Source organism: Sceloporus occidentalis, unplaced genomic scaffold, assembly GCF_023333645.1.
Source record: "Sceloporus occidentalis isolate IW3139 unplaced genomic scaffold, rSceOcc1.0.p SCAF_3, whole genome shotgun sequence".
Classification (NCBI taxonomy): Eukaryota; Metazoa; Chordata; class Lepidosauria; order Squamata; family Phrynosomatidae; genus Sceloporus; species Sceloporus occidentalis.
The window spans coordinates 179,168,944-179,193,849 of record NW_028316983.1 but is presented as its reverse complement, the minus strand read 5'-3'; the positions used below and the strand labels follow the sequence as shown (position 1 = coordinate 179,193,849).

The 24,906-nt window shown below is 39.5% G+C and overlaps 1 protein-coding gene across 3 annotated transcripts in view; it reads right to left on the bottom strand.

Annotated features, from left to right (window-relative positions):
* LOC149317169 (uncharacterized) overlaps positions 1 to 23,117 on the bottom strand; it is an 80,767-nt gene extending 57,650 nt beyond the window's left edge. The window contains exons 1-4 of one of the 3 annotated variants that reach the window (XR_016280735.1): positions 21,685 to 21,855; positions 18,959 to 19,033; positions 16,233 to 16,338; positions 14,437 to 14,963 (exon numbers count right to left, since the gene is read on the bottom strand). Coding sequence is in view for 1 of the 3 variants with exons in the window: in XM_089518835.1 (XP_089374961.1) it covers positions 18,959 to 19,033; positions 23,020 to 23,114 (170 nt within the window). In the remaining 2 variants the exon portion in view is untranslated. Of the gene's footprint in view, positions 1 to 14,436; positions 14,964 to 16,232; positions 16,339 to 18,958; positions 19,034 to 21,684; positions 21,856 to 23,019 lie in introns of those variants that run through there. The other 2 variants (XR_016280736.1, XM_089518835.1) reach the window with 2 other exon arrangements.
* Between the last annotated feature and the right edge of the window lie 1,789 nt (positions 23,118 to 24,906).

The window sequence follows — 24,906 nt, the reverse complement described above, 5'->3', positions numbered from 1 at the left end:
TCAGCAGGCTAGTGCTCCATGGATTTGACTGCCTGCAAATCACCACACCCCCTACTATTCAATGGCAGTGCATGCACATGGACATGCTGACAGTGACATGCACATGTTGCCCCCTTTTGAATTGTTCCTGTTTCCATGTTGCAGATTGGTTTAATTTAAGCAAAATTAAGCATGACTTAATTTAATTTTGCTGTCTTATTTTCACTCCCTTATCATGGTATGCAATGAAAATTGTTCATTTAAAATATGTAAGTGATGTTTCAAGATGAAATTTTGATCTTATGGTTCATGACTGAAACCTAAATAATCTGATGAAAATAATATGAAGACCTTCCATGGAAGAAGAAAGAGGAAGAAACAGCTAGATTTCCCCCCCTGCCTATTTGCTGTCTTTTTAAAAATAAAGCAATATTTATAAATACATTGGGTGCATGTACTTTGAACAGTAGGCCAGTCAAGTACAGTTTGTCTATTTGTAAAGTTAATACCACAGAATAGAACAAATGCCACTGAATGTTATATGTGGATTCTCTGCAAAGTCAACAACTGTAAAGAAGAGCGTTTCAAGTGAAGAATACAAGCAGTTCTATAATTTTCTGAACATAATATCCATGCCTGTTCAATCTAACACCTATTAGTTCCTGTCACTTTATCTAATGATAGTTGAGTATGTTTCACACATAATGTGCCTGCTAAATTACTGACTTGTACTTATTCTTTGATGTTGTAACAGGTAATGTTTGCAGAGGAGTTTAGTAATTGGACGTATCCATTCATACACATTTGTTATACATGCAGCAACATATAGGTATGTTGGCTCACTTTCTTTTTATTTTTTTCAATAATCTTTATCAATTGAAATACTGCAAAGGCACCATACTGCAAAGATAAATTTCAATACAAAAGAAATTTCAAATCCTTTGTATAGTCAAGATTGAAGTTTTGTTTCATTCTTGCAATTCATGACCCCTTTTCATGACTTCCTTTTAGTCCTGGATTTGTAAACAATACAAATTATGGCATACTTGTCCCTGTAACATTGTTTTTATATTTATCTTCATTGTACTATACATGCTAATATCATATACATACATGATATCACAAAAAACCAAGAAAAGATCAATGAAATGTTATTTATGTCTTATTGAGTACCATTTCTCATCTTCTGAACTAAAAATTGCCCTTTTTGCTTTTGTGTCTTGTTCTAATACAATATTTTTTCACATTCTCAGCTCCTTTAGTTGTTAGAAAATACTGAAGCAAAAGTATTAACCTTACTATTTTGTTTGCATTTGCTTTGTTTTCTTTGGGATTTAATTTCTTAAATTTTTTTGGTTTATTCCCCATTTTGTCTCCCAATATTGTAGAATCATTTGCCACTCTTCTTTTCTTCTAGTCTTATTTTCAATTTTTATAGTGCATGTCAATCTATCTAGTCCTCTAAACTCATTAATTTTCTGCATCCACTATTCTATTGTTGGGATGTTATCTAATTTCCAGTTTTTAGCAATTAATATACTAGCAGCTGTAATGATGTATAATTGTATCCACCAATATTTTTTCCCTCTTCCCCCTTCAATACTGAAGTCATGTTTAATAGATATGATTTTGGATTCATGGGGAATTTAATCTCTAATATGTCCTGGATTATAGAATGTATTGCTTTCCAAAATTTTTGGATCTATGGACATTTCCACCACATGTGGAATAATGATCCGTTGTCCATTTTACATCTCCAACATTTACTTTCCTGTGTGTGTGTGTGTGTGTGTGTGTGTGTGTGTGTCTGTTTTTCACAGGTCTATAATACCACCTGTTCATTATTTTCAGTGTTGGCTCACTTTAAGGATTACTTTAAATTTTTCATAACTTTATTATACTCTGATCAAGTTTCAAGTATCCACTAAAGAGGCTAAGTATAAATCTAAACAGAAATGCAGAAAAAGCGAGGCTGTGCCACCCTCGGGGCTGATAAGGAAGCTCTCTGTAAAACAAAGGAATCTTCACACAGGGCTAGTCTACACACAAGAATATTATGTGAATTGTTGGGAATTTTCATACATCCACATCAACAGTTGTCTTCATTTTCCTGTGCAAATTCATGTCTATTCACCCTCCGTCTGCCAAAAATGCACATCCATGAAAATACATGCAAAGCAGACAAATGATCACATTTTTGATAATGCACATCCTTGCAGATACTCCAGTAAACACTGCAAATCCTTTTTCAGTGGAGTCTATGGATTCCATACAAAAAGCTTGGATTCCTCCAAATCTTGTGTGGAAAGGACATAGTCTATAAGAATAGAATGAGGTATGTTTAAATCAAGAAAGTGGTGGAATTTTGCTTGAAAATTGTGTTTTTTGCCCACAAAATAAAAAAGGTAATAGGTAAAGATTACTCTTTTCAGAAATCCAAATGATTTTTGTACAGACAATGCTTTCCAGAAACCCATTATTTTTGTTCAAACTTGCTAGGGTATTTTTCACACATACACATACACTCACACAAACAATAATTTCCTTTTCTGAAAAGAATGCTGTTTACCTGTTGCCTTTTTTTATTTTGTGTGTGTGTGGGGGGGGGGGGCGGATTTCAAGGAAAAATTTGAAAGCCATGTTTTCTACTAGATTGCAATTTTTTACTAAGCAACAATAACAACAGTGGATACCTGGAAATATAGCCATAGGTAGCTGTGTTCTCCATAGAGCAAAAATACAATGGCATCCAAAATCCACAAAACAGTGATACATTTATTGGGCCAAACAAAAAAAAGCACATGCACGCGCGCGCGCACACACACACACACACACACACAAATGCATAGATATATCCATTTGTATATCTGCAGAGAATAAGGGGCTGTGCACACCAGCTATAAAGGCGGCCTGGGGGCAGAATCGGGGTGTGGCATCCACATGATACATACCTCGACTCTGCCCTCAGGGTGGCGTGATGCTGTGTGCTGCTCCACATAGAGCATGGCATCATGGCACTCCTCTGGCACTGCGTCCACACGATGCAGTACCAAAGGTGCACCTTAAAGCCATGATGCTGTGGCTATCACGCCCTTTACAGGGCTCAAAAAGGAGCCATTTTTTGCAGCTCCTTTTTGTGGCCTGGAAAGGCCAGATCAGGGCCATGGCATGCAGTTGCAATGGCTGTGGTCCAGTGCAGCTGGAGGTGGCTGCATTTAGGGGCGGTCTGCACAGCCTGAAGGTTACCAAAATGCTTTAGAACGTGCAAATACCAGAAAAGGACTTGGGGGGGGGGGTGTCATTTTCTTTAACAGTGGAGAAAATTCTGAAGAAATTACTTTCTCTTACATGCAAGGATAAATTAGTTGAATATATTTGGATGAAGCAATTGCTAAAACATCAAAAACAAACAATCAAAAAATATTAGGGAAGGGCACTGTCAGTGTCAGGTTTGTAGTTTGTAAATTCCTGGTCTAAAACCTCTGGAAATGTCAGCATTGTAATGATGGTCTGATCCCATAAAAAAACCCGTACCAGTTGTTCCATTTTGTGCATTCAGGAGGAGCTGTAATCTTTCATCTTGTTGTTGTGTACCTTCAGATCATTACCAACTTATGGTGACCCTAAAATGAACCTATCATAGAGTTTTCTTGGTAAGATTTGTTCAAAGGAGGTTTGACATTATTGTCCCCTGTGAAGAGAGGGTGTCACTTGCCCAAAATCACCAAATGGGTTAACAAGAGGGGATTTGAACCCTGGTCCAACAATGAAAGAACTACATCACAATGTCACTCAGTCTTCTATCATAAATTTCTCTGATTGAAACCATACTTATTTTTCTATATTTGCTTTTTAAAAAAGAGTATGCTGTGTTTCAAAATTGTTTTCTCCTTCTTGTTCTTTTTTATCATATATCTAGTATACTCATAGGTAAGTAGAACAATTTTCCCTTGTCAAATTACACCAGTTATTATCTAGTCCTATACACATCTACAGGGGAACAAATACCATTAGACAGGCATTCAGTTACACTATATCAGTAGTTTAACTTCAAAATGTTCTAAAACTACTTATATCAGAACACATATCTAGAGAACTTGCCAATCTGGAGTGGAAAAATACTCAGTTGTTTTGATTTATACTCAACACTTACATGTTCCTCCATATCAAATACAGTGGGTCCACCATATTGGTTGGCTAGTAATCCATAGATTCAATCAGCTGTGGAACGCCAAACCCTCATATTATTCAAAGGCAGCTGATACATACAGATGCAATAATGTGGATGTGCATATTTCATGCCCATTGAATAATAAGGGGTGAGAGCATCCACATTTTCCTGACATCCTTGAAGGGGGGGTGAACCAAATCTCCATGGATGAGAGGGGTCCACTGTGTGTAGAACACAACAACAACAACAATGGAAACTATTTCTCTCCTTACAAAACACTGTGTGATTAAACAGCAAAACACTTATCCCCCAGTCTTACCTTTCTTACCTTTCATTGGGTCTCAGTAGACTAGGATCTAAAACACACTGCAGAAATAAGCCAGTTTCAGACTGCTTTAACTGCCCTGGCTCAATGCTAAGGAATTTGGGGCACTGTAGTTTTGTGACACATTTAGCTTTTTCTGCCAGAGACCTCTGGTGCCACAATAAACTACAGTTCCCAGGATTCTGTAGCACTAACCCAGGTAGTTAAGGCAGTCTCAAACTGGATTATTTCTGCAGTGTATTTTGGACCTGGAACAAGCGAAACAGGCCAAACATAACCTATATTCCAAGTTCACATAAAAATGTCTTCTCTCATTTTTGCATTGAAAGAACCAATTTACAGAGGAGTTTATGAAACGTACTGTTGCTATATAGCAATTTCTTATCAAAGCCTTCTTACACTTTCTATTTTGGAGCCATTTGGAATTAAAAGAAAAGACAGCTAGGAAAAATATCCACAAGATTGTAATGGAAAATGCAAACAAGGACATTTAAAATGGAAAAGAGGCAGGAAAAGATTATACCAGCTATTCTGTTTTTGCTTTTGTTTGTTTGTTTGTTTGTTTGTTTGCATTTCATTGTCAGTATCTTTCACTGTGTGTTAAATTACCTATGTACTAGAAAAAAGGAGATTTTTCTGCACAAGTACTTGTTCTTTGCTTGCCAATAGAAGTCTGTTATGCCCCCCCACCTTTAAATCTATTCTACTGCCTGTTGACTCCTTTTTAGAAAAAGATGTCATGGTTCTGTACATAGATGGCAGAAGGAGAACTGACATGATTTTTATTGGGTCCACTAAGGCTGTGTATCAGGGCTAGGGAACCTGTGGCCCTTCATATATTGTTAGATTTGAATTCCCATCAACGTGGCAGTTGGTGTCCCCATTGTCTATGGGGCAGTATATCAATTCCAGGTTTTATTTGAACTTTAAAGAGCAACCCAAGGTAATGAACCATTTCCCATAATAAGTTCAGCACTTTGGGTAGTTCATTGAATAACAGGAACCCCACCATCATCAGAACCATCAGCCACTTAGTGGTGTAGAATGATGGGAGTAACATTTCATCAGTATCGGGAGGGCCTGGTCTCCTCTGTATTGAAGTTTATCAAGCTATTTTTCTCATTATAGTGTTAAAATTGATTTGTTGTCATTACCTTCTACAGTGATTAAAAAGTAACTCTTTATTATATTATTTTCATTGCTCATAATCTTTAATTCCTTAAAAAAAATAAGACTCTTAGGAAAGACGATGACAAATTCCACTAAAATTCCACTAAACATTGCTCTAAAATGTCTCAAAATGCCCCAACACCCCAGTGGCACCCCCAAGCAAGCTGGCTCTTACAGCCAGTCTGCCTTCCCTCTTAGTCCTCAAGTTGAGCCCTGGTGCAAATGAAAGCAAGTTATTACCAGTTGAAACCTATTCTTATTAATAATGTATTCATGAACTAAAGCTGCCTACGAGACTGTGAAACATATGTCTCTGAACTGTATTTACCTATGCCTTGCGATTTCAATACATTGTATGATTGTTTGTTTTAAAGCTAAATGCTGCTGTTACTATTTCTGAAGTTTGTTTATTAGGAGTGTTATATGGTTGTTTTGAGATTTTATTACTGTGCATCACCCCAAGCATTTTCTGGAACAGAATGCAACTCATTAATTTTATGAAGCAAACACATTTCCAGCTTGGCAGAAAATACTGACATCTCTTCATTATGTTTCCCCTTAGACCTGAATGAGCACCTGCTTGTTTGCCCCTCAAAACAACTGGCATGCTCAGATAGGATCTTGGACTAGAACACGGGAGTACCCAGTTTTTGTTTTTTGTTTTTGCTACCTCCAATCGCTTTTGCTTGTTAGCAGATTCCGCCAATATCCTAGGGGGAAAGATGTCTGCATTTTGGAAGGAGATGATGAAACTGTCAAGACCACAAGCATGGGTCAGACAGCTCAGTACAGCCTCTCCTGATCTGCAGGAAGTTGTCATTTGCATGATTCTGGCAAGCCTCAAAACCCCCAGCTGCAAATGTTTGTACAAGCTGCAATTCAAGTCTGGGCAAGCTTGTAGGCATGATTGTGCCTAGCTTTTATTGGAGCTGCTTTACCTTTTAGAAAGGTGTTCATAACATCTAGTAACTGTGCCTTAACTGTTTGTCATGCCACTTAGGTTTAAGTTATCCCTAGATGTAAACTGTGGTCCACAGGCTATATGCAGTCCCTGCTCCTGTTTTTGAAGCCTTTGGTCACACCCTCAAATTATCATTATGGTACTGAATTGCTAATATAGTCTCAGTATTTTCTTTTGAGAATAAGCCATGCAGGGAGTTTGTGCCCTGAGGAGGAGAAGGAAGAGCAATAGATGACTGAAGTCTTCCAGAAGCATTATTTTGCTTTAAAACATGTGGTGCTCAAACTGTACATCTTGGTTTCTCATGGGTTCTGGTGCAGCAGCAATATGTTGTGTTGTCAGGAGGAAATGACACACTCTTTGTTCACAGATACTGTGGCCTCCCTTTCTGAAGATGATTCAATATCTAGCTATATTGTCCTTCAGACTATCAATATTTATTTATTTTCCATCTATTCCATGGAGTTCTGGCCAGGTTACAGATCATTCTTCTGGCTGGGATCACATTTATGTTTCAATCATATAGGCAGTCATCCATAAAAACTCCCACTGATCATAGTGAGGCTTTCTTCTGAGTAGTCAATGTGTACAATTGGAATCCTAGTGACCTTGTTCTGTGCTAATGATTTTATGCTGATAATTTTGTTCTAGTTACCTTGTTTTGTGCTAATTAATAACTTAAAAATAGTGTTATTATAATATTTTGAGAACATGTTAGGAAGCAGGAGCAGAACCTGAAAGGCACTTAGCAAAAACAATTTAATCAACTTTAATGAAATGCCTTTTCCCTTTCCCTTTTCCTTTGCATTTCTCCTTCCTTCCTTCCTTCCTTCCTTCCTTCCTTCCTTCCTTCCTTCCCTTTTCAAATACCATTTCAAATAACATTTCATGAATTACTGATGGTTCTTGAAGAGTTTCTTGCTGCCTTGGCCAGTGATCCTGCTGAAGCTCTTATTGATCTTTGGAATGGGGAAATGTCCAGGGGACATGATTACTCCTAAGCAACCTTTCTCATGGAGTGCAGACAAACAAAGTCCCTGGTTTTCTAAGGGGCAGGCAGCAGTGAAACAGGCAAGGGGAAGACCAGAATGATAGTGGCAGAAAAGTCAGAGTGAATCCAAGTGAAAACAAGCAAAAATCTCTCAGAAGGCCTATGGTGGGTCAATAAAGCTAGTAGAAAAGGCCTTTCTGGCTAACATCATTGTATCTGGGGGGAAAAAACATTCAGCAGAGTTATTTTGAGTGGTCAGGAATCTGCTACAATCTGTCTCAAAGGAGAATGTAAACAAGCAATAGCCCACTGTGAAAAATTTGCCTACCATTTCACAAATAAAATAGCTCAGATTCACTCAGACCAAGATGCTAGAGTTGATACGGTTCCAGTGAATGTAACCTTGACACTTGCCAGTGGTTTTGCCAGGGCTGGTGTCACCCGGTATGGTAACTCATGATATCACCTGCTCCACTGAAATCCTCCTATGCCACACCATACAGAATCCTTAGTAATGCCTTTTGTAATAATGTTACCCAGAAATCTTCATAGCTATATATCACTAAATGTAATGACAAAAGATGTGACATAAACAATTAATGATAATAGTAATAGCAATAATAACAATAATAACATATTTCAATAGTAACAATAGGATTTGTGATTTGGAGTGATGGAGTTTTGTATTCTTGTTAAATTTTAATTTACATTTAAAAAAAAATATTTCCAGTCAGATTTTTCAGGGTTTGTGTTATGTCACCTATTGAACCTGACATTTTCTTTGCTTTTTAAAAAAAAGAATTTAAAAGGGAATTTTAAAAGGAATGAAGAATATTTTTTTAGAAATATAATGAACAAGTGAACAAAAGTAAACAAGAAATCACTTTTTAAGAACACTGTAGCAGCTAATGACAACAGATTACGTGTCAACACTGTAATAAGAAGTAAATGGAATGAAATACTTCCAGAAAGTATGTTTTTAACCTCTAGTGTTCAGCAGTTAGTCAGGGGGAATGATATGAATCTGAATCAGGGAACCGTGCAGCATACCATCCCCAGCCATAGAGAGGAAACCCCTTATCAGTCCAGGATTCAGTTCAGATGGAATCAGGTGTGTTTAGGGTATTTAGGCCCCTTCTGTTATCACTAGGACACAGCATATACTACTCCTTCTCCTTGATTTAACACAACAGTTCCTCCCCACCCCCCATGGAGAAAGTCAGATCAAAGAGATGTCAACTCTAATCCAAGCATGACCTATAGAAAAATAACAGTGAATACCTATCAAACTACTGAAGGTCGTTCATCAAACTTTAAAATCCAACAAATAAGCCATTATTTAGCCTTTCTACCTCAATATTGGCCATCTTCAAACCACCTTCTCCTACACTTTAAAGTTCAGAGCAATTTTGAGGCTGTTTGCTAAGGATTAGTCATAGGAGCTGTCCCCCTTCTATTTCAAGTTATAATGCCAGAATGTGATTCATCTAAACAAGTCTTAACAGGGCTATAATGGTGGTAACAACTTGCTGAAAAAATATTAAAACCAAAGTATGCATAAGCATTCCTCCAGTTTCAAATGATAAAAGAAGGTATCAGTCTGTATATGGATGTTTACCTTAATAAAAACAGGGTGGCAATGTATTACTAATACACTGCAAATTAGTTTAATACAAGATCCACTGTTCAGTTAAAATTAGCACTCATGATATTTGGGGAGGAGATAGACAGAAAAGCTTAGGGTTCAAGTTATCAATATAATTACTAGGTGTGATAAACTTACAGGAAGAAGGAATTGCATGGGAAGGGAGACATCACAGTGAATGACACCCAGACACACAATTGGCAGGAAAAAGCCACACCTTTATTAAATACTGCTGACAGATGGGGTTGGCCCTAGTGCATGGGCCTGGATCTGTCATCATCCAACCCTCTTCTGTGATGAATCCAAGGCCCGGTCATGGCAGAGCTTTGGAATGGCAGAAGGGATAACCAACTGATTGCATGCTCGCATCTTTGCCTCTTTGTCACCAGGAGACTGTTCAGGAGTTGATCCCACAATGGCAACACTTTACTGCTCTCAGCATTCCCAGGTTCCCTTGGGACTCCCGATCGTGCACTCCGCAGTACAGGAAACCACACCCACCAGATTCACAGCCCATGCTACCACCCAAATTTGTGACAGCACCCAATAACACACTACCCAACTAGCTTTTGTTTTAAAAAGAAGAAGAAAAGAATTGTAGATTGTTCCAGGAACATACTGTGACAATTCTAGGATGGTCAGAAATTCTTGGAAATCTGTAAAAAGTAGCAATGGGCACATGGACCCTTCAGATAAAGATTTGTCTAGCACTGTATTAGCACATACCGGTGAGCAAGCAGGATTTCTTCTGTAAGTATGCCTAAGGTTACATTTAATAATAATACAAAATTAATACTGTATCTCTGATTTTCCATCACATATGCTTTGTGTAAATCTACATTCACGTTGTTGCATGGTAATTGTGTGACATCACCCTTCTTCTAAGTAATTTGAATATGCCTGACCTCATGCCACAGTTTGCCTATCTACCAATACGTTGTTTATTGTTCCATTTATTTAGTGGGGATGCACAGTAGCTGTATTGCAATCCCAATTAATCAAATGGTACAATGAAGGCCCTGACAAATCATTATGCATGTGCAATACTTACACTTGTAGAACTCTGTTTATGCAAACATGAACTGAAAGTGTCTGCTGCACAGGGTCCAAAATAATATAATCATATGCTTAAGGAAACTTACATATGCATATGACACCATCAGGATTCCAGACTATGTCTTTATTAACAATGTTTCTAAGTGGAGATTAAGCTTTAAAAATCTAAAATACATCTGTTTGGCTCTGAACAAATTTATGAAATCATTATTTGGCAGTTAAACAAAGCTATTCCATGTTCAGCTGTAGAATCTTTAATGACTGCCACACAGTCTATTCTAGTAGTTGATTAATATTTACTCTTTCAAAATCTATGTCAAAGATATATCAAAGTTTAGATTACTCATATTGCCTATGAGCTCATTTGTTAAGATGATAAAAGCTCAAGATGGACAGATGTATTCTGAACATTAAGACCAGGCTGAAAGTACTTGAAGCCAATGCAAGGAATGATTTTTTATAATGTGCAAAATGCTAATCCACTAGTGGAAGATAGAATGGGTGGGGGGAGGGGAGAAGCTTTGTTTGCTTTCTTCAAATTTCCCATGAGGCACCCTTGCATCTTTTCTATACAATATTTTTATAGAATCATAGCAGGTATCTGAGAAATCTATTTCCCTTGCAGATATATGTAAGGACAACACTGTCAAATTCAGAGCGCAAGCTAAAAAAAATTCAAAGGAAAGACCTTTAAAGCATATTTTCAGATGAAATGAAAGATAAAACATCTTAATGTTCTTTCCCTCACCATAGGCTTTGTAAATAAATTTGCAAAGCTTCAGGATAAGATATATTCAAAGGGATGAACTGCAGCAAAGTGTGAATTGGCCAGAAATAGATCTCCTAGAAAGAAAGCACTCATTTTTTTCAAGAAAAGATTTTGCATCTCTATTGCCAGAACAAATTTGATTGCTAAGCTCCCAAGCTGTTTCAAATGTTTTAGTAGCTTAAACATACCAGATGGGTTCAATAAACGGATCCTTGATCCAGGGAAGAAATACATTTCATCTGACTAAAAGTTATCTCCTTCTTATCTGAACTTTGTAATCAATGTTCTCTAGAACACCTAATATGTATATATGTGTGTACACATATACATTCATGCACTAGTTGATCTAATGTTTGTATAAGCATTTGATACATTTTATAAAACTATTTATTAAATTTTACAAATGGAAACTAATCAGAGAAGTTGATCCAAGTCGCCTTGGTCGATGATCTCCGTCTGGGCATGGACAGGGGTAGCGTGTCCCTGTTAGTGCTCTTGGACATCTCAGCAGTTTTCGATACCATAGACCATGGTATCCTTCTGGCGCGCCTGGCAGAGGTGGGAATCGGGGGCACTGCGCTTCAGTGGTTCTGGTCCTATCTCTCTGGGAGGTTCCAGATGGTGCAGCTGGGAGACGTGTGCTCCGATAAGAGGGCCCTTATATCTGGGGTCCCTCAAGGAGCCATTCTGTCTCCCATGCTCTTTAACATTTACATGAAACCGCTGGGAGAGATCATCCGGAGACATGGGGCACGGGGTTATCAGTACGCTGATGACACCCAAATAGTCTTCTCTATGTCTCCGACTGATGCAGTGACCGGGGATGGCATCTCTCCTCTCGTGGCCTGTCTGGAGTCGGTAATGGGCTGGATGAGGGAAAACAGACTCAGCCTGAATCCAGAGAAAACGGAGGTGCTCGTGACAGGTTCTCCTGGCCCGGGGATGGCGGTGGTTCCACCTGTCCTGAACGGGATCACGCTTCCTGTGAAGGACTCAGTACACAGTCTGGGGGTGCTCCTTGACTCATCCCTCCACCTTACATCTCAGGTGGATGCGACGGTCAGGAGCACCTGTTATCAGCTTTAGCTGATACGCCAGCTGCGTCCCTACCTGGGCCAGATGGACCTTGAAACTGTAGTACACGCTCTGGTAACCTCTCGCTTGGATTTCTGCAATGTGCTCTACATGGGGCAACCCTTGTACCATACCCGGAAGCTGCAACTAGTGCAGAATATGGCAGCCCGACTGGTCACTGGCACGTCCAGGGCCAGTCATGTAACACCAGTGCTTAAAGATCTGCACTGGCTGCCCATTTGCTTCCGGACGCAATACAAGATGTTGGTAATTACCTATAAAGCCCTAAATGGCTTGGGTCCAGGGTACCTAGAGGACTGCCTCTCTCCATACAATCCGCCCCACACACTCAGAACATCTGGGCAACAATTCCTAAGGGTCCCAGTGGTCAGATTAGCTTCCACCTCTAGGAGGGCCTTTACCACCTCGGCCCCCAACCTCTGGAACTCTTTGCCCGTTGAGCTCCGCTCGGCCACCTCCCTGGCCCAGTTTAAAAAAGGGGTGAAGACCTTTTTGTTCAAGCAGGCATACCCCTAATGTGCACCCCGAATACCTCCCCCCCTCCTCTTCTCGTCAGCAAAGGCAAGCTGGCTGGAATTGTTTTATTGATGGTTTTAATTGAATGTATTTGTATTTTTATTTTTTATTGTATTATTGTATTGTATTGTTTATTATGTTCTACACTGCCCTGATTTTTTAAAAGGGCGGTATATAAATAAAACTTTTATTTATTATTATTAAGTATTCACATCTGCAGAAGTTCCCCATGTGTTCTATGAAGAGATTTCTTGCTATATGCTCCAGGTGCTACATACAAACCTGCATTATCTTAGATTTGACTAGCAGCTGCTGTACTAAGCAGGACTTTTCCTCTGGGCCTTATACTTGGAGTAGTGAGGGCTACCAATTATACACTGGATCTTTGCTCTTCATGGCTTCTGAAATTAACTAGAGGGGGATTGGACAAGTGGGTAAGGGGAATGGTGAATGACTCACTCTAGCAGGGGAGATTTCCATCCTGGCTAAAGGAGGTTGTGGTGTGGCCATTTTTGAAAAAGGCTTTCCTGGATCCCACTGTTCTGAATAATTATTGGCCAGTCTCTAACATTCCATTTTTGGGAAAGTTTTTGGAGTGTGTGGTAACCTTCCAGTTTCAGGGGTTTCTAGATGAGATGGATTTTCTAGATTCATTTCAATCTGGCTTCAGGCCTGGTTATAGGATGAAAACAATTTTGGTTACCTTGGTGGATGATCTACACAAGGAATTGGACAGAGGGAGTGTGTTCCTGTTGGTACTGCTGGACCTCTCAGTCGTTTTTGATACCATCAACCATGGTTTTCTTCTGGGCCACCTTTCTGGGATGGGATTCATGGGCACTGTTTTACAATGGCTCTAGCCTTTCTTGGAGGTGGGTTTGGGTGACTTGTTGAACATGCTGGTCACTTAGAGGGGGCATTGGGAGTTTTATAATTTGGTGTCATCAGCATGCCGATGATACATAATTCTATCTCTCCTTTCCATCTGACTCCAAGGAAGCTGTCTCAGTACTGAACCAGTGTCGACTCGTCAATAATGGACAGAATGAGGGTGAACAAATTGAAGCTTGATCCAGACAAGACAGAGGTGCTCTGGTGAATGGGAATGCCAGTCAGGGAATAGGTATTTTGCCTGTGCTGGATGGGGCTACACTCTCCTTGAAATCTCATGTTTACTGCTTCGGTGTGCTTCTATCCTTAGTCCAGGTAGCATGTTTTTCTTCTGTTTCTAGAAGATAATGGAAAACACTTGTGGATAAAATATCTCTGCATTTCCATTGGAGATGTGCCAGGACATAATAAGAAATTTACAAAATAAATTTTACTTCCCTCTCAACCTACTGATTCTAATTGCTACTATAACTGTACAAAATAAAGAAATATCAGAAGAATAACACTCAGACCTGTTCTGTGACACAATTCTCATCTGGCATACCAAAATACTTTAAAAATTGTATATTTCAAAATAGTATGCATACACAGTTATATATTGGGGGATAAAATGATTGTTTAAGAGCTGAATGAATACAAATATGCACGTTTCATCAGGAAACATTCTATTTTTTAAAGAAAATATGCCTGTTGATGTAGAAACAATGAGGAATGCACGCATGTCAGAACAGAATGGACTGGAAGGAGACTGACCTCTTCATCCTTAAATTAAACTACTGTAATGTCTGTGATCTTTCATTATCATATACTGAAGGGATGGGAGGTAAATATAGCTTCCTAATGATCAACTATATTATTATTATTATTATTGTTGTTGTTGTTGTTGTTATTATTATTAACCTTTATTTATGAAGCTCTGTAAATTTACACAGCGTTGTACATGCAATCTTTTTAGTTAGACGGTTCCCTGCCCTCGGGCTTACAATCTAAAAAGACATGACACAGAAGGAGAAGGGAGTGGTGGCGGGAAAGGGTAAGAGGTCCAGCAGTTCCTCTCTACCTCTGAGGCCTGGACCAAGGCAGATGGACTGGAGGGAGGGCTTGGCTTCAAAATGGAAGGTTAATCTTCATCCAGGGAAAATACATACTCTCAAGTAGGATAATACATATACAATACATAGCAATACAGGAAATGGTTCGATAAACAGGCAACAAAAGAACATCAGATAGTAAGCGACAATTATGCAATGCCTGGGAAGGCTTCTCTGAACAGAATGGTTTTCAACTCCGTTTTGAAACTAGTTAAAGAAGTGATGGCTCTTGCTTGTGGGGGAAGAAGGTTCCAGGAGTGATATATTCTTATCTTCTTTTTAACCTACTTGAATTTTACAGTTCTGAAAAACAAGTAGAAAAATATGGAGCTTGTTAAGAAGTTAATGTCATCTAATGCCAGTGGTTGGACTGATATTCCTGCAGCAGTCACACTACATTGACCAGCTTGACACTCTTCCCAAAGTCACTCCTGGAATGGATCTAAACCAATAAACGCTGAAAGCTTTTCTTGTTTTCTTGTTCTTTCCTGTCCCTTTCATTTCTTCCATGATCAACCATCAGTCATGGATGTTGCTGACAGAAAAGAACAATGTTGCTGTTTTGGAAAACAACCCAGTTTAGATCTGTTAGGGTTTTTTGTTTGTTTTTGCAACAGACGAGGGCATGTTCAGTACTTACTCCTTTGTGTGTCTCTGTATGCATATTATAAAATGTGAAATTAACTCATTGAAAGTGTAGTGAATCAAATTATTAGTATTCATTGGAATTTATTAGTTTGGGTGCCCCATCTGTGTTACATTTAGCAAAATAGATAGGCCTGTTGCCTCAGAAGAAAAGAAATACGAGGATTGGAGGGGAATGGGGCTTCATGACTCACTGGGCCAACTCAGTTGCTGGGAAGAGGGAGTCATCAGGGTGTGGATGGAGCTCCTCCACATGGTTAGGGGGGTAGTAAGCTTTATTATTATTATTATTATTATTATTATTATTATTATTAGTGCACTGGTTGTGCCTTCCCAGGCCCAGATTGGTTATCTGGGCTGCTGGGGGGCAGGTCTTCTGGTGCCACGTCAGGACTACAAGTCCCAGTGGCCTTTGCGGCTGGAAGCCTTGCCCCTTTGCCCTGGCAAGCAGCCTCCTTGATTGACTAGGAGGTAAAGAAGGGTGAGACTTCCACCCACTGCAGACCAGGATTTGCTGATAGTCCTATTTAAGGCCAAGCGGCTTGGGTGGATGACACCATTCTTGCCTGGCTCTTGCCACCCTCCCACCCTTTAGTTGGGTTGTGGGTTTATGGGTGCTGTCACAACTTTTCAGCGGTGGAAGCATGGGTCGTGGATCTGGTGGGTGTAGTCTCCTGTACTGTGGATCACAAGATCCAGAGTCTCACAAGGACCTGGGGGTGCTGGGAGCAGTGGGATGTTGCCATTGTGGGAGCAACTCCTGTATGGCGTCCCATAGTGACACAGGGGTGAAGATGCGAACATGCAATCAGTTGGTTGCCCCTTCTGTCATCCTGAAGCCCAGCTGTGACTGGGCCACTTGGTTTATTGAACAACGGGAGGGTTGGCAATGCCAGCTCCAGATCCATGCATTTAGGCCAACTTTACCTGTCAGCTGTATTCAATAAAGTTGTGGCTTATTTTCACCAAATTGTGTGTTGTGGTGTTTCCTTCTGATGGTGTCTTGCCTTCCTCTGCAACATATCACATGGCTCTGTTGTTAGGCAAGATAATATGTTTATTTTCTTTGGAGAGATAGCAAAGGAAGGGAAAAGGAGAAAAAGAACTTTCTGAAGCACAGGTCAGAGCAGAATAGCTGAGTTTGTGCAGCAGAAGTACAGCTAAATTTAGGGAAGGAAAAACAACAATGGAAAACATGGAGTGAGTCATGCAATACAATGGTGTGGGTGGCTAGGAGTGATTTATTTGCTTAGCAAGAAACCAAGACCTTCAAGGAAGCCATGCCTTTTAGCCTTTAAAGGCAGTTATCTTCCTACTGGTCTGAATGGAAAGGAATTGTTTGGTGTCTTTTTGGGGGAAGGGAAGCAATTGTAAATCTCTTCAGTACTTCCCTCAGTTGATAACATTCTGGACTGACTTTTCCTTTAGAATAATAGAATCACAGAATCACAGAGTTGGAAGAGACCACAAGGGCCATCCAGTCTAAACCCTGCCATGCAGGACCTCACAATCAAAGCACCCCCAACAAATGCCCATCCAGGCTCTTTTTAAAAACCTCCAAAGAAGGAGACTCCACCACTCTCTGAGGGAGTGTGTTCCATTGTCAAACTCTTATTTTCAGGAAGTTCCTTCTAATGTTGAGGTGGAATCTCTTTTTCTCTAGTTTGAATCCACTGCTTTTGGCTCAATTCTCTGGAGCAGCAGAAAACAAGCAAATTTAAATACGGCTATCATATCACCTCTTAACTGTTTCTTCTCCAGGATAAACATACTCATCTCCCTAGATCATTCCTCATAGGGTATGGTTTCCAGACTTTTCATGATTTTAGTTGCCTTCCTTTGGACAGGCTCCAGCTTGTCAGCATCTTTTTTGAATTGTGGTGCCCAGAGCTAGATGCAGCATTCCAGGTGCAGCTAAGTGAGACCAAGGCAGAATAGTGTGGCAGTATTATTTCTCTTGATCTAGACACTATATTTCTATTGATGCAGCCCAGAATCGCATTGGCCTTTTTAGCTGCCACATCACACTATTTCTATTTCTATTGTATATTATGAAATTTCTACTTTCTATCCCCTGCACTGGAGGATGCAGGGTTGATTTATAGTGTATATTATTGTATATTGTACAGTTTTATATAATATTATTTATGGCAAGTTGCAATGAACCCCTTTGGAAGTCTGTAATTATTACACAGTGCTAGGCTCCTGGATAATTAAGTGAAAGGTTTCATTCTCTTTTGACTTCTCACTCATTCCCTTTCCCCTTCTGCTTTTATCTAACTCCTCGTACTGCGTCTGTTTCTTCTTACTCATTTTTTTTTTTTAATTATACAAATAAGGTAAGATAGATAAAAAAAGAGTGGGCATGGAAGATGCCTGATCATTAGAATTGCAGATGTGGCAAACTGCATTTGGGGCCACTGGCTCCTGTATGAAAATCTTGTGCTCTACCACTGATCTTTGCAGACCCTACTTTCTGGTTGTGAGTTGGGAAACAGAAAGAACACAGTGATTAAATTGTCACAGAAATGTTCTGCATATGATCAAAAACTTTTTTTAAAAGTTTAAGATTTTTTCTTTCTTGATCCTGTGAGCAACCTGTGCTTGTAGTAGATCAGTGCCTTCCTACTGAAGTAAACCACCCCTTATTAAATTATAACTAACAAGGCAGTTGAAAGAGAGTGAAGTATTATGTTTATAGGATGGAAGGAAAGGAGGTAAAGCTAAGTGACACAGTGCATCACAGTGGTTGTAAGATGAAATACTATGCTTTAGGATAGCCTTCTATAACCCAACAATACTCAGATATCCTGAATTCCCATCATTCCCAGGGAACAATCATATTACAGACTTTGCAGTTCATGTGGGAGAAAATAATAGGTTAAAGGTGAACAGCTTCAAAAGGATAAAAAGAGATCTTTTGAAGGATATAGTAACAAAATATGCTTCCCTAAACTGATCAACTAGTTAATTAATGAAAACTTCCAAAATGAAACTATTTCAGTTATTAGTGCTTATGCTAGCAAATTATACAAGATGTAACATAATCAAATTAATTTTTGAATCCAATCTTCCAAAATCAGGAAAAAATATATTTGGAGGGATGTCACATTGAGGATGGAACAAGCTTCTTTTCTGCTGCTCCAGAGACTGAGACACAGAACAATGGATGCAAGCTACAGGAAAAGAGATTTCCCCCTCAACATCAGGAAGAATATCCTGACAGTAAGAGCTGTTTGACAGTGAAACACGCTCCCTCAGAGCATGGTGGAGTCTCCTTCTTTAGGTTTTAAACAGTGGCAGGGTGGCCAGCTGTTGGGGGTTCTTTGATTATGAGGTCCTGCAATGCCAGGGGGTTGGACTGGATGACCCTTGAGGTCTCTTCCAGCTCTATGATTCTATGATACAGTCGGCCCTTCTTATACACGGATTTTTTATACACGGATTCAAGCATACACGGTTTGAAAATGTACCAAAAAAGTATAAATTTACCTTGATTTTCAATTTTTTATAAGGGACACCGTTGTGCTATGTCATTATATTTAATGGGACTTGAGCATACACGGATTTTGTTATACACGGGGGATCTTGGAACCAAACCCCAGCGTATAACAAGGGTCTACTGTACTTTAGAATACACTTGTACAAATTACCTGAGAAGTAGTCTTTCAATTGAAGGAATACAAGCAGGATTGAAATTCTTTTGAGTGCTGCAGCTGAAGTTGAGTCTACAGAGGAAAATATCTTTAGTTATAATCCAGTTTTTGCAACTCAGTGAGTTGAAAGTGAAGACAGAAGAACAGGTTTATGTGAAAGGCAAAACAACAATGACCCTTGTGCCTTCTCAAAACTAAAAAAACAACAACAACATGTATAGTGCATTATGATTAAATAGAGCTCAAAGCTCCCTTTATCAGAGGCCTGAAGTATTATTCTCAGTTGGCAGCTACATATACATGGAGAGGGAGGGAGAGAAGGAGGGAGAATTTTCAAGGCATCTAATAATGCTTCAGACAAATTGATGCTTAATCCCAGAGTATTTATTAAAGGGATTAAGAAAAGGGAATCATTGAATATCATGGTTGGATATTCCAGCTTCTTCAGTTAGTCTCAAAATGTGTGTGTATGTGTGTGTGTGTGTGTGATTGCTTGGCTTTTAAATTTGGCTTACCTCTATCTAGCTTAAAGCTTAGTTCAAGTGGCATCCTGATGTTATCAGAAGGTTTCTGCCATTGAATTTGCCACCCAAATACAGCCCAGGCCCATCCCTGCTTCCGGGAGTGCTCCATGTGGCTCTTTTTGGATCCGGGAGTTTTCTGGTTTAAGAAAATGGCTGCTGGAGTGCTCCTAGAAGCAGGGATGGACCCGGGCTGTATTCGGGTAGCAAATTTGGCAGCAAAAACTTTCTAATAACATCAGGATGCAGTCCGAATTAAGCTTTAAACAAGAGAGAGGTAAACTGAATTTACAAGCCTAGTGATAAGCTCCTTAGTGTTGTGTATGTGTGGGTAGGCACACATACTCCAAAAGAAAGAAAATAATGATCTGTGACAATTCTATAGCCCCCATTCATGTGCTGAAAGGGTAAAAAGACAGTAAGGCTCATCCCAGTCCCAATATCACACCCTTATCCTAGCCTCATCCCTAAATCCTCATGTTAACTTGGATTTCTAAGCTGGAGAAGTCTATATGCACAATCCTCTATACCTATAATTTTTTTGTAGAATTTGTTGTGCAAGGTGGGACTTCAGGCACTCATATAGCTGTCTACATGTATGAGCACCTCCAAACCAGACATTCATACGGAACATGTAGCAACTGTAAGCAAAGCAGAGACAGTTACAAAATAAGAACAGTGCCAGCAGTCCCTCCCCATGGTTCACTGGTGCCTCCAGATGTTGTTGGCCTGCGGGTCATGTTAACTCTAACCAGCATAATGTATGATGAGGAATCTTAGGAGGTGAAGTTCTGTAAAATCTGATATGCTGCAATTTACTCATCTATCCTTTGAACTGCCATAAAGTTGTTCAGTGGTGTCAGTAAGGGTGTGCAGAGTGTGTGGACTGCACTTGGTGACATCCCCAGAAAGAGGGGTGACACCCAGCTGAGTGCCCCCACACTACCCTGCCATGGCCTATGACATGCCCTGGATTCCCCTTCCTCACTGCCCAATGTGGCTTTAAACCTATCCTTCCTAAAATTTAAAATTACATTTAAAAATTGGAGGCAAAGACACCTTGACACTCTTGTTGGCTAGATTGCACTCTCTGCTTTGATATGTTATGAATTTCCACAATGCAAAGCAAAAAGGATCCATGCAGGCTAAAAATGCAAGCATTGTAATGGTGGTGTCAGATGTTCATACCCTTGAAAAGAAGATTCAAGATTAGGTTTTGCAGTTGCTGTTGAAAAAAGCCAATATTTATCTTTCTTGTGTTCCATCCAATACCAAAAGAGAGATGTATAATAATTATTGAAAAATAGAGTGATTGAAATGAAATTTGAATGGAAGTTACTGTGACTACATCCATTAAGAATAAAATGTAGGGAAGAAATAATAATAATAATAATAATAATAATAATAATAATAATAACTCAGATTCAAAAGGTGATGAATCTAGATTAGAAATGTCAGTTTGAAGCAAATTAAGTTCCTCTTAGAAGACTCTGAATCTTTGATGAATCCAGTAAACAAGAAACACTGAGAAGCAGGTGCTCTGTATAAAATAAGGTAAACATGAACATAATTTATGAAAGAGATAGAGTTTCACTTTGTCTTAGTATGTGATTTGTAAGCTGTGACTGCAAAATGAATAAACAGCAAGAAGAAAAACTGAAATAATTTCCTGTGCTACCTGATGCTAACATCTGAGACTCAGGGCATGACATAACTAGCACACACCTACTTTAGTCTGCTGGTCTCCAAATCCCTGTGGAAGGGCTCAAAATAAAACAAAATTGCAATATTTAGGTTGGGAACTACTTGAAGACACACTACTACAACAAATTTTCCTTCACACTGGTTTTACAAATGTAGCAATCAAAACTAAGATATCCATTATTTCCAATGAAAATAATGATTTTTGGTGTATGCTACTATTTGTTGCTGATGCTTCTTTTTTTATATACATATCCTCAGACATAATCCTGTTTTCATTCTGCAGAATCAAAGGAATCTTTTGAGCAATAAACTTCATTATAATGGTTTCCAAGGTGATCTAAATGCAAAGGATCTATAAGAAAAATTGTAGGAGCCATTTTAAAACAGTAGGCAGTAGAATATTAGGAACTGGGTCAAAATACATCTCATTAAATATGCTATATGAAGCTCCAGCTATGGTTAGACTTATCACATTTAAGAAAAACACTCTGCTTTTACCTTGATCCAAAACAAGACACGAAAAGAGGGAAGGTTTCATCCTTATGTCCTTTACTGGAATCCCAGAGAATACTGTCCCTTCTGCATAGGATTGCTGGGTTAAATAAGAGACATGTGTGCTGTAGCTTTGATGGCTCGGTGGAATAGGAAATCTCAGCAAGTGATTTTTGTATGACAAGCAGCTGCTGAAATTTCTTTCTTCCTGCAGTCTCACTTGTCAACCCTTCTTCTGCATGACAACTGTGAACTGGAAAAAGCTCTACATGGGCCAAATAAAATGATCTCACTTCATTTGCACTGTGATGTGTTTATACAATGTACAAGATGATTTGGGCTGAATCTGGGCCTCTTCAGCAGATCAGGGCTTTAATCTGGAGGTGGAAGAAGTGGGGATTTACTACAATTTCAGTGGAAAACCGATCTGTGTGTGTGTGTGTGTGTGTGTGTGTGTGTGTACGTGTGTATGTACTCGTCTCCATAGTGATGTTGATGTAGGCACAGAAGTGGGAGGAATATTAAGTTGTTGGGACTGGTTGGTTCCAGCAAGCCTGGTGTGTTTCACCATGTTTTATGTACAGCCATGAGATCGGTGGTGATGGCATAGATCCATCTACTCCCTACCACTCCTCCCCATCAGCAGGTGGGTAAAGCAATGAAAGAAGGGGGGGGGGTAATATGATCAGAAGAAAGGGATGTGTAGATACAGTGATTAGAGGTATGGGCATAAGGGAGGAAAGCAAATGTAGATAAGCAGATTGTTGAGTAAATGAGTGAATGAGTGAATTTAATGTGATTATTCTGCCAAAAGTAATTTTCAGAACTATTTCACTAAAGATGGATTGCAAACTAGTTAGTTTAAAAAGTAATGGCTAGATTGCTAACTAAAACATAGTGTTTTGATGATATAGCCCCAATGCCATACCAGTTGCATTGACTTCAATTATTGTAGGTCTAATTCAAAATGATGCATTTTACTTATGAATACATTTTTGTTCAGGGGGAAAGGTGATTAGGACTACTATCTGAATGACATGGGATGTGCCTATCCATATGTTACAATGCCCAGTAGAGAACTATCTTCATATGTGCCAACCCATGGCAAGGGTTGGCTTCTGTGTCAGACACTGGCATGTTGAATATTTCCTGGGTTTTTGTACAAATTTTAAAGGAGATAATCAAGTTACTGAAAGCAGGTGTTGAACTAAATCTGGAATAGTCTCTTCACCACACTTAACATGCAAGTCACCAACCATGATTAATACCCAACCTTGTAGGTGACTACCAGAGAAACAGTCCTTTCAGCCCTGACATTGTAGTTATGGAAATTTCTCTTACCTGTTCACTTTGTAACCTCTTTGGCAGCAGATCAATACCTTTCTATGAAGATTTCCATATCTGTCTGCATCACTGGTAAAACATCGCTCAAACATCCTTAAAAGGTGGAGGAAGCGTGTGTGTCTGGAAGCCAGTTGTGCTTCCTCAATTGTCATGCAATCAATAATAATAACTTTATTACGGCCATTTGGCCAGCACAAATTGTCATGCAATCGTCACTCCCACTTAGCGTCCCTGAATCATTTCAGGAGAGAGGATTTCCTATGAATGCAAACTTTGTATTCATTGGAAATCCGCTCCCCTTGACATGACTCAGAGATTCTAGAGGGAGCAATGACTGCATGATGATTGAGGAAGTGTGCCTGGCTTCCAGACATGAATGCTTCCTCCACTTTTAAGGATGTTTGAGCAATGTTTTACCAGAAATACAATCCGGTATGGAAATTTTCTATGTCTCTGGGCCATTTGATCTTTCTGTGTTGCTTTTAACTTTCAGTGTCTGCCTTTAATTTTCAGGGTTTTAAAGGAATGTTTTGATTGTCACTGACTGGCAACTTTTTAATAACATATGCAGGTGTCACAAACAGTGCCTATGTAACTTTTTTGGGTCCTGAAATATAGGGGAAAATCAGCACCTCCAACTACTATGACTCCTTCCCTGATCAACCTACCTGTTTTCAGGCCGAGTTCTCCTCACTCCCACAAAACACAGACACAGAGCCATTCAGCACCCAGGCAGGGCAGAGGGAGGATGAAAGGGAGCTAAGCTAAATTGCTGCATTACAGCAGCCACCCACAGAAATAAAATGCCATCCTCTTCGATTTCCTGAAGATTGTCCAGAGGTCTAGCAGGCTGGCATCTTCTTTCTGATGATTCCAAGAACAGAGCTGACTGGCTGGTTACTTGGAAGGCTGGCTGTACCTCATTGTCTCCCATTGCTCCCTTGTCCACTGAATAGCCAGAACAGGGATATTGTGCAGGCATGGAGTAGGGAAGATAGGAAACTACGGCCCAATACAAACAGGCATAAAGCACTGTGCTTGCTTCCGATTTTAGGGTTAGGGATCACGCACCAACCACAAGGTCCCTAACCCTAGTACGGCACAGTGGTGCAATAATGGTGGCGTCCCATCCACATGGGCACTGCCATTTTGACATAAGCAACGTGTGGTATCCACGTGTCACCTCAGAGTGACTGCATGTGGTTTGGAGGCTGCACTGTCCCTCCAGAGTAAAAATGGGTGCCAGCAGGCCATCGTTTCTCAGTGGTCTGTACTGCACCAACATCACATAGAATTTTACAATTCATCAGTGTGACGTACAGTCTCAGCCACTGTAGTTTTCCATTTTCTTTTTATGCCTTTTCTAAATCAAAAGGTGCTATCTATCTATCTATCTATCTATCTATCTATCTATCTATCTATCTATCCATCCATCCATCCATCCATCAGCTAACTATCATCTATCATCAAATGAAAAATAGAACTGAGCTCTCTGCCTTGATCTCTTCTAAGAAAAAAATAAACATTTATTTGTAAATAGTTCAGCTTACTAAAATTTTTGGAGATGGTTACATCAAGTCCATGGGATATTTTCCTCAGCTTGAGAGAAATGGAATTTTTTTATGGGAAAGAGAAAGGCTAGAGAACTTTAAAGATAGCTTAAAAATCTGGAAAGAAGGCTAAAGATTCATTACTTTATAATGCATCAAAATGAACCCAGGCCATATACTTGTTCCTTTCTAGTGCTTACATTTCTTTTGCCACTTTCCACCTTTCTAAGATGCCTAAGTTTTGAGCCTCCTATCTGCCTCTTCTCCCCATTTCCTTTCTTTTTCCTTCTCCTTTGCTCTTACACACACCTACTTCATTGAATTGACACTTCAG